We start from the raw sequence: 10,507 nt of genomic DNA, 5'->3' as shown, positions 1-10,507 counted from the left end.
TTGAGATTATAGCACTCAAAAGTCTCATTTGAGATTATGGTCCCCAGTTGGCATTTTAGGAGAAACTGAGTCAGTACCTCTGGCCACAAGGTGGGTGTCTTAGGTATTTTTCTTGTCACTGAGACAAAATACCCAACACTCAAAGTTAAAGGAGGAAAGGCTTATTTAGCTCAGTTTGTAGAGGTTTCAATCCATAATCAATTTCCTCCAAGACAGGGTGGCACATGGCAGAGGACAACCTCACAGCAGTGAAAGACAGCAAAAGTCAACAAGGTGTGGGGGAGACAAGACTCTTTCTGTGCCTTATATTGTATGTGGGTTACCTGCTCTAGGGTAGGTATAGCACTCACCCCCTTAATCTTAGAATTGTGACCTTGAATCAAGGCCAGCAGTTTGCTGGTAGCTGCTGGTTTCAAACAGGAGACTAAAAAGTCTTTCTGGGTCTGTTGGCCGTTTTAGAACTTTGGAAATGTAATGGTCAGTTCATCAGAAAGAAATAACCTAAAGCCCAGTGTGGCCCTGAGAAGAAGCCACACCCCAAGGCTATACTGCCATCAGAGGAGCACCGGTGACGCCCCATGTCTCACCCCTCCAGGAACCCTGGATTGGAGAATCCAGGTGCCTAGTTCAATCCACTGCACTGAGGATCTGGCAGCCAAGGCAGAAAATGCCCAGGATGCAGCAATGGGCTGTCTTGGAGAAACACAGGAAAATTTTAAGATGAAGGAGCAAAATACAATCCCATACCTCCAGCCCACACAGAACAAGTTAAGGTGGACACACAGTAGAAATTAGAGATCACACACTGAAATTTCAACTTAATTCTTGTATTGTTAATTTTACATTCGTATGTCTGAAGGTCTGAGTAGCTATTTTTAAGATAAGAGGCATTATGGTAGTCATTGTTCATTTCCTATTATCTTGTTTTGAAGTCCTGCATTGCTTTGTTTTGTTTGGTTTGGTTTTAATCTCTTTAAAAAAAAAATCTTAGAACTATGCCAAACCAATTAACAGACCAATTTACTAATCATGCACTCTTGATTCATTGCCCTCTGAAAATGCCCTGTTAGTCTTTGAGGGACCATCTAGACACAAACTATAACAGTAGGGGGCAGGTCTAGAATTAAAAGGAGCAAACCTCAGTTTCCTTTGCAGGATACTCAAGGTCTGTGTGAGGTGTCTCTTGTCTACCCAAACAGCTTCATCTCTCACGATGCCTTCAACTGCCTGGCTGCTTAGCACCAAGCCTTGGCTGATGCTGCTGTCTACTGGAACGTCCGCTCTTCCCGGCAAGTTCTCCCATCTTATAAGTGATACCCACTTGATGACTGTTTTCCAGTCATGTCCACAGCACAAACTGGCCATTTCCTCCACTAAATCCTTCACTGCCTATCATGTGCTCTCTGATGGACCCTACAATTTACTGCACTTTCACTTCTATGCATTTTTTCATCTATCAGTCTGAAAGAAACCTCAGGGGAAAAACGGTCCAGTGTGGTTCCCTCTTCAATGCCTATGTCTATGTTCTCATAGGCACTTACAAATCTCATTTGACTAAGCTTTAAGTATAATACAAGCTAATTGAAAAGCTACTATCCTTATTAAGAATGTGCAAAAACAAATGTAGTGATTACTGAATGTGACTCTTGTCCCAAAATTTCTTGGCAACATGGCATCATCTGTCCAGATTTTCTTTGTATAGCCAGTTGCTAAAGAAACAGGAACATGAAATCTCATGGGCTCAATGAGAAAGCTTCTAATACAGGATGTTCTTTCCTCAAATGAGCAAGGATTTCCTCCAGAAACACAGTAATTGTGAAGTGAAGCAAAGCAGGCTAGGGATGGGAAAGGAAGGGCCAAACCCTACTTTCTAGGAATGGAACACCCACGGCCACCTGAATGTCAGTTCCTTTAATGAATAAGACCTAAATGTTTGTTTGCAATGTTAATTAAGAACTTCTTTTGGAAATAATGTGACATTTTAACAATCTGACTTCTTTAGAGTAATGATGATTATAATGCAGACTCTCACAAGTTCTAACAACTACGCTAAAATATTCGTATGTGATTAGAATTGTGGCCAGTAGTTTTAGCAGTGTTCCATCATGATCTAATTCATTTGCTCTCTCAAAAATTCAACTAATGGACCTTGCAGCTTAGCATGTGCTGATCACAGGAGACAAAAAGTGGGTAAATGGTAGAGCCAAGAAGAGAGCTAGGAAAGAAAAACTGTTTGAAGCACTTTGTGTTAATTCCATCAGTGCATCATTTTACCCAAAATACTACAGAGACACATCTCAGAAATATATTCATATATGTAGACAGAGAATGCACTAAAGATTACACTATAATTTTTTTTTTTTTTTTACCAAGCTGAGCCTGTATATTTAGAAGCTGCTTGTGTGAGACAGACATCAAGAGGGAACCATGTCTCTCCAAAAGCAGGGAGACTTTAGTGCCCATGCATACTCTGGTGCCATGAACCAATTCTGGCTCTGGGCTTTACCTGGTCTCATCCTGATATCCCTCATTCCACTCCCATAATCTGATATTTTATCAACTGGGATTCTCTAACTCTTGCAAATTCTATAGCTGCATCATGGGTAATGAACAAAAAAAGTCTTTTATTTATGTATGTGGTCTTTATCTTTTCTTTAGCAGATTTGTTTTGCATTTATGAACTGTGCACATCTTGATGGCCCAAAGGGCTTATCAATAATCTGTACAAGTATCTTCAATTTAATGTTCTAATCCTTACCCTTGCAACTAGTACAGACGTGTGCTATTAGCATTCTACACAGGTAAAGAACAGTTGTTAGCAAAAGGCAATTAACATTTCTTTGTCAAACAATCGTGTTCTCTTTGAAATGACTTAACCTACATTAATACCTTAATTACCAAGTCACTCTCAAAAACAAGTCAATACCTGCCCCTCACTCCCGAACCTGGGTCTCACACGTTTGTCTCCTTACTTGACTTAAATATCTTTGTTACTTGGTTAATTTAAAATGTCTGCTTGGCCTGAGTTTCAAAGCCTAAGAACTTCATTTTTAGTTATCTGTTCATTTAGAACATTGTCACCATAAAATAGTTGGAAGTATAGTTTTGTTACAACAGTAATTCTTCTTTCCCAATCTATCATGATTGGTTTTCACAGAAACATGATGGGTTGTCTTTAAGACAGTATCAAAATTGTGAGTGAAAATGTTCCCTAAAAAAACAAACCACTTTTCATGTTGAAATAATTACACACAGAAAAGAAACAACATACAATTTAGGATTTAGATTTATTTTCCAAGTTTACAGTATAAAAAACATAATGTTTTAAAATGTGTTATAGCTAATTGGGATGGAGAAGGGCTATAACTGGAGGACGCAAAAGGGAACAAAATAACTTGGATACCAGGTACGATGTGTCCATGACAGATCCCATCACAATGAGAAGAGGTTTCATAGTATAAACTTTATGGAAGCAAGAAAAGGGACTTGTACAGATAGTTGCTGGTAGTGTAAATCACTCACATGTTCCGCGATGGCTCAGTGGAGCCCACCAGCCAGTAAATACAGCAACTCACACGTAGGCTTTGTCATCCGTATTTGGTAACAGGTGATTAGAGGTTAGTTATCAAAACTGTCCTTCATAGTAGGACAGCAGCAACTAGTAATCAGAAAGGACACAAAGAATCCCCTTTCATCTTTTTTTTATCACAGTTGACTGCATCAGACAGAGACAGATGGTTTTATCACTGAATTTGCTGGATTAATGCTGAATTCAAAATTCAAAAATGTGAAGTCTTGCTAACAATAGCAATTCTGAAATAACTTCTTAAATAACATCTAACCCAGGCGCCTCTGGTTTTCTCACTAACACCTTTGTTGAAGATGCAGACCTCCAAGAAATGGGTTAAATTCCCTGCCCCTGTGAGACAGTATGTGTCCCCACCTCATCTTTGCAGGTGTCCAGCACTCTATCAAATAGTTCGTGAATGACATCTTACAAATTAAATCTGGTTATGCATGTCATAATTTAGGGAATCCAAGAGGAGTTTTTTCCATTTAATGAAAACCCAGAATGAATGTACCATAAAAATAATAGGCTGGCGATAGCACACGACTGATTCCTCAACTGCTTGGGAGGCTGAGGCAGGAGGACAAGTTTGAGTTCAGCTTGGGTAACAAAGTGAGACTCTCTTTCAAAATAAAATAGAAAAGCTCAATATAGTTCAGTGGTAGAGCACTTGCTTACCATGTGTAAGCTCCTGGGTTTGATCTCTAGCACTGGAAACAAAATTATTAAGGTTTAGACTTTTTTAAAAGAAAAAAAAAAGAATGACAACCAATAGTGAGTATTTCATTATTCCTATAACTGAGGGGCACTGGCACAAGAAGGCATTGGCCATATTTTCCTTCCTGGCATACAACCACACAAGGGTGCACGTGTGCCTGTAACATGAGTTGAACTAAACTTGTCACTTGCATATCAGTTGCTCATCACTAATCCCTGAGAAAGTCTAGGTGCTCTCAGATGATGATGCTCTCCTAGGCTGAGGGCTTTGTATGGTTTAAAACTCCTAAGTAAGAAGCAATTTCATAATGAACACTTCTGCCCACAAGGGAAAGCATAGATAAATACAGACCCATAAAACCAGACAACTGTACATTCAAATATTGTCATCCCAATATTGTTTCAGTGCCAAAAAATGTACGAAAGCCACTCTTAAGATAAAAGCCTGGGAGTTTGTTGCATCTGTTCCCAAGGCTAAAATAAATGTCTTTTTTTCCATAAGATAAAGAGAGAACACTGCTATTTCTGAGAGATATCAATATTGAATTCTCAGTGCCACACTGAAAGCAACCTCCTTTCCCTGCCTCGGGCTTTAGGAGTCTTTGTGGTGTTGGAGAGATCCTCCAGCAGTCCACGAAAGAGATTTATTTCACAGGCAAAACAAACTGAGTTACCTAACTAGATACTTGACAGAACCTGGTGAAAAGGACTCAGAGTCCTAAGATCTACTCAGTAGTTTTACATTTCCTACGCACCCTTGAAAGCTCAACTTCCAATGAGAAGCGAGGCTGAGGGACGTGAGTGCCACCCTTTCTTTTGTCTTCTATTAAAACATCAGGCAGAGAAAGATGGTTTATGTACAGCTGAATCAAAACTCAGAAAGTAGAAAAAGGGACCTTTTTTTTCCACAGTCCTCCTTATGTATGTTCTAAGCCCTGAGGGCAAGAGCAGGCAAACAGTGGGTGCAAATTGCTCACTGAGAACACGCTGTCAAGGAGCCAGGAGAGAGGGCCCCCCAGCTGCAGACCTCCCAAGGCAGCCTGCAGGTATCTTCTTCCTGTCACTGCGGAGGGGAGGGGACCTGGCCCTAAACCAGCAAGGGATCAGCTCGGGTTGCTGCAAGCCTCCCCCAGCCCAAGGCCGATGCACGCTCTGTCTACACCAGCAGGAGCGGCAGAGCAGGGAAGCAGGAGCGCAGGACTGCTGCAGGAACGGTGGCGCCACTGGGTCTCACAGCTATGGCACTGCTAGGGCCGGACTTTCCTGGGAGAACGGGTATTCTTGGGTTCTTCCCACAAGCTGCCCCAGAAACCTGCTGGTATGGTGGGCAGTTTCCTGAGGGACCTCAGGGAGTAGATCTGTCTCTCGTGGAACACCCTGCTTGGGTCCTGACTCAAGATGGTAGCCCTAGATCCCTCCTCTGCATACAGAAATGCCAAACTGTAGAACCTGCTTCAAGGTGAAATGGACAGACAGACCGGAGTGAAATATCTGTCTAAAATTTTGTATACTAGCCAGGAGTCAGATCTCCCTTTTTCTCACTTGTAAAATGGAGATGGAGATTCAAAGGCTGTGTAGAGCAGTATCTTACACATAATACCTTAGAAACATGTTAGTACATTTTCCTTCCATGACCAAAACACAATGCTTTATCAAATGTGAGCATCTATTTGATTAAAGCTTACTAAGTTGGCTTGATGGAATGTCTACCCTCTCTCTACATGGCTATGCTGAATACCATTCAAGAACTGCACTATGGGCTTAACAATCTGTGTTTTATTTATAATGGGATATGACAAAGTTATATAGTAATAAATTCACAGTAGTGATTTTTTTTGTATGTAACAAGATCCATAAAGTACAAACTACCCAGAAATACATCACTTTACAATCAAGTCTGTCTCCGCTGCAGAGCTAGTTAAATAAATATGTTAATATTTCTGTGCTTCTAGCAACCAATCATTGGTTGTCTTTTTCTTTTTACCTAAGATATATTAAGATATACTAAATAGTAAGGCTTTCAGGGTGGTAAAGTTTGAGCAGTAATTCTCGTAGAGCTTGATTGACCTTCGTTTCCTACCGTTCTGGGTCATAGGGTCCTAAAGCAAGACAGAACAGAATGGACATTGATGCAAGACAGCCAGCCTCCAAGAGACATTGGTGAGCTAAAGCCCATCACTCCTGGACAAGAAGACAGTGTAACTCAGAGAAATGACTAAAATAAGGGAAGGAGAAGAAATTGGCTTTAGAATTGCTTTTCAAAAGACAGGAGCTATTAGGAAATCTCAAACCAAGACATATGTAGAAACACATATATCTTCACACACAACTTATACACAATCACAAGTATGTGCTGAGATAGATATTCACCTTTTTGCCACAGGTAACATGGATGTGAAGATGGACAAAATGCAAAACTGCCATCTATCTGGTAATACAAATTCAGAAAAACGCAGACGTAGATGGATACAAACATCCGCCTTCAAATTTGCATCCTCATGCAGGCAGCCTTTCCCAGCAGGCACCAGGCTGAAGAGGGTGAATCAAGGAGTTGATTTCGTTGGTTTCACTGGGTGGCAGAACACTCACTCAAATCAGGGGCTGGTAATGAGGAGGGACAGGTAATCCATTTCTGTTAGTCCAATATGCTGGTGGCATCTTGCGGTCACAGCCATTTTATAAGTACAAGCGCTTGACACAGGAGACACTAACCAAGAGAACTGAACGCCACCACAGACTGCACGGAGGAGGCAGGTTAGCAACCCTTCCCTCTCCAACACACCATCACAGCCAGCCTCCCCATTAAAAGGAAGCCCCTTTCAACGGAGATCTGCAATGTGGCAAACACACCAGAGCCATCTACCTTTCATTTTTTGTTGAAAAGAATTTGTCCTTTTTGTAGATTTCAAAGGGGAAAGACAGAGGAAGAAATAGAAGTAATAATAATTGGACAAAAACTGGTGGTCAGATATTTGCAAGGGCTTACTTTCTGAACCTTAACACAGGCTTATGAATTTTGACTTAATGGATAATGCAAAAGATGGAGGAACTACATAACCTTAAAATCCCTTCCTACTCCAGAATGTACTTTTTAAACATTCAGCTCATAGTCTATTAAAAATTGCCACATTTTTACAAACACACTTATGAACAAACATTATCTATTGGTTAAAACACCACCAGGGAGGACAGCAATCTCAGACCTACACTCCTCATTAAGTTCTTTCACAGTTCATGTCAGAATTTTAATAACTTAAGTTGAAAGCTATAGAAAAATCTATAAACATTTAAGGTAAATGAAATCCTGTCTCCTCTAATAGGAACACATATTCTACTTGCCTTAGGGTACAGTTTACCCTGTTCAGAAAGAATAGCCTACTGGTTCCAAGAACTGAAATCTAAATTTACTGTGTTCAATTGTGTGATTCAGCTTTCCAGAACCTTACTTTTTAAAACTATCATTCACCTAGTTCCCACTGCATTAGTAACTCAAACTATTTAGAGGTTGAAAGTGCAAAGGCTTTAGAAGGATTTTGCATTTGATTTTGTTACTTAAAAAAAAAAAAAAAACTCAATACAAAGTTAATGTAAAAAAAAATCGATATTCAATTTAAAAAGAAACAGTAATTTCAGAAAGCCTGACAGTTTCCTATGTAAAAAGTCAGAGAAGAGAGAAAATAAGTTCCTTTAAACCTGTCTTCAATCTGCTGGGAATGTACAAGCAATAATGAATGACTCTAACTTAATCCTTTCTGGACTGGCAATTTAAGACAGGGTTGGAAGCACAGGGCTTTTCAATGCTGATGAATAGCGTCATTATTAATTCTGTCTTACATTTGGCATTTCCAACTGCACCGCATTCGAGCACAGCAGCTGGTCTGGGCCATCAGCCACTTACACAGTCAAAGTCTCACTCACATTCACCATCCCTTACCCTATCCCCCCAAATATTTCCTGAGAAACACAGCATGAGGAACTTCCAGCCTGAGAGGAGCTAGAGGCAGAAACTAAGAACAAAAGCACCATGGTTACATGGTATGTGTTTTCACAAACAGAACCATGTCATAAGATAGTACACCCTGGCTCCATGCCACACCTTGGGTTTCCCCTTCCTCCTTCTCCAGCGCATCTCTTTCAGCTGAAGGCTGTTGATTCCAGGACAATGTTTACTTTTTCAGGTACAGGTGTACTAAAACATTCAAAGCCGATCGCGATTTTTAAAATGACACACAAGATACTATACCACTTGTGGAATTCATAAGACAATAAGGTTCGGTGCACACCTACAAGGAGCATTTCATAGCATTATCCTGAAGCAAGGTGGCTGTCATAAAGAGATAGAGAAAGAGGAGGGTGAGCACTTTTTAAAGGTATATTGAAGATACAGGAAGGCAAACAGAGGCAAAGGTTACCCACTGCTGCATGCAGGATGTGGCTCCTGAGGGGTGTCTCTGCAGCCAGGCTCCCCAGAGGGCTGTTCTCCACAGCAGAACAGCTGGGAGAGCCTCTGAGACCAGCTCCAAAAGGAAACACACGGCAGAAGAACAACTCCAGCTGAGAATACTGGCTTCCTACTCTCCCCTTCCCCCAACTCCCCAGCGTCCACTCCCCTCCACTTGACAAGGACTAAAAGCATGGCACAAGCCACGCAAGGCCCTTTCCTGATAATAAGTGGCTGAGGTGATAAGGTGCACAGTGATGTGGTCAGATGACACAGGGCTGGATAGCAGCAGCTGCCAGTTGGTCGGCACGGTTTGGTCTTCCTCAGCAGGGCAGCATGGTAAAAAATTCACCTCCCTGGGACATCAGATGGCCCCAACAGGGACTTGCCAACCTCAGTGTCACAGTGTTAGTCTCCCCTAGTTGGTGTGGAGCAGGGGAAGAGGACTGGGCAGGGTCAGCTTTGGCTATAGCTTAAGAGAGGCATTCCAGTGGCTGACTCTCCTCTCTTCTACCTGGTAGGCCATGCCATACTTTCCCATGGAACAATCTGGGATGAATAGTGCTTAGACTGTGCAAAGGGCCTGTGGCATGTCTGCTAGGGTGAGTGAGACAGAGTGGAGCCAGGGTGAGAAAACCCAAGGCTAAGAGCAGAATGGGATCAGAAACATAGCAGGGAGGTTTTTCTTTGGGAAAAAATAAAAGTGAATCACTTAAGAGCTGTAACCTGATAGTGTACATTTTTTGTTGGACTCTTCTCTGAGAAAACTAAGGCAACAAAGAACAACGAAGAAGGCAGGCATCTCCTAAACAGCTCCAGCTCCACTGGTGATGCAGACAGCGATTCACATATAGAGGTGCAGCAGAGAGATGGTCCCCTCGGATCTTCAAGGTGGTCAACCAGAAGCGATGGGGGGCTCCGGGACTGGCTGGGAGTCAGGGACGAGTTGTAAGGCGAGGCTCCCAAAGACTCAGCAGCTCCACTTTGGTTTATAGCACTGGCTTCTCCCGAAGTCCCATCCGAGACAGTCACATGCCACCGGTCACTTTTTGTCAAGGTGGATTTCCCCTGCTTCCTTCCAAATAAAGTGCAGATGGTCAAAGGGTACTGGTCTATCACCTGCCAGCTTCAGTCGGCAATGAAGAATAAAAAATTTTAAAAAGACACCTCTCTGGACATATATATCTCTATATATATTCTTCTTCTTTTTCTTTTTTATAAAGCCTCAAATATAGAATTTTTAAACTGATGTCTCAGACTGTAAGCGAAGGACAAACTTGTGAGACTTGGGATCTATAAACTCTTCAGAGAGCATGATGAATGGGATTTTCTTCACATTGATGATGAGGCTGAAGTCCAAGCATTTAAGGACGAAAACAATTCCATCCCGCAGCCCATTAGTCACGGCCTCGTCACTAATAAGTCTCCACTGCATAGAGAGCCAGCGATCCTTGTCATACTGCAAGGTGGGGCCGGCGCTGAGGTATCGTTCTAGGAAGGCCTGAAAGTGAAGGAAGAGCATTAGTGGAGAAATACGCAAGCGGGGAGCGAAGTCCTGCCAGGGGCTGTCCTTCCCCTATGTAAGAAAAGGTTTCCCACAGGCGCCGAGGGTCTTCAGCTGGAGCCCACTTATCACACTGACTTCCCTCCTTTCACACCTCCCACTGGAGTCACTGCGGCAGGGAAGTCCTCTTGGCCTTCCTTATTCCTTTTTGTCAATACCCAACCAGAGGAGAGGTGGGGCTACCCACAGAGGCAAATAAATGGCGGGGGATGGATGC

The 10,507-nt window shown here is 42.1% G+C and overlaps 1 protein-coding gene and 1 non-coding gene across 4 annotated transcripts in view; one reads left to right on the top strand and one right to left on the bottom strand.

Annotated features, from left to right (window-relative positions):
- The first annotated feature begins 368 nt into the window (after nucleotides 1-368).
- Nucleotides 369-502, top strand: LOC111754342 (small nucleolar RNA SNORA2/SNORA34 family). The gene has a single exon (XR_002789045.1). It is a non-coding gene; the product is annotated as a small nucleolar RNA SNORA2/SNORA34 family (small nucleolar RNA).
- Nucleotides 503-3,268: 2,766 nt separating this feature from the next.
- Nucleotides 3,269-10,507, bottom strand: part of Vangl1 (VANGL planar cell polarity protein 1) — a 52,505-nt gene continuing 45,266 nt past the window's right edge. For all 3 annotated transcript variants that reach the window (XM_003479260.4, XM_013143054.3, XM_063256011.1), the window contains exon 8: nucleotides 3,269-10,227. In XM_003479260.4, the coding sequence (XP_003479308.2) occupies nucleotides 9,967-10,227 (261 nt within the window). In that variant the 3' untranslated portion in view covers nucleotides 3,269-9,966. The remainder of the gene's footprint in view (nucleotides 10,228-10,507) is intronic.

Source organism: Cavia porcellus, unplaced genomic scaffold (assembly GCF_034190915.1).
Source record: "Cavia porcellus strain 051 isolate PalLab524CR breed Dunkin Hartley unplaced genomic scaffold, mCavPor4.1 scaffold_1, whole genome shotgun sequence".
In the NCBI taxonomy this organism is placed as follows: domain Eukaryota; kingdom Metazoa; phylum Chordata; class Mammalia; order Rodentia; family Caviidae; genus Cavia; species Cavia porcellus.
Note: the sequence above shows the minus strand (reverse complement) of the source record. Positions and strands in the feature narration are given on the sequence as shown.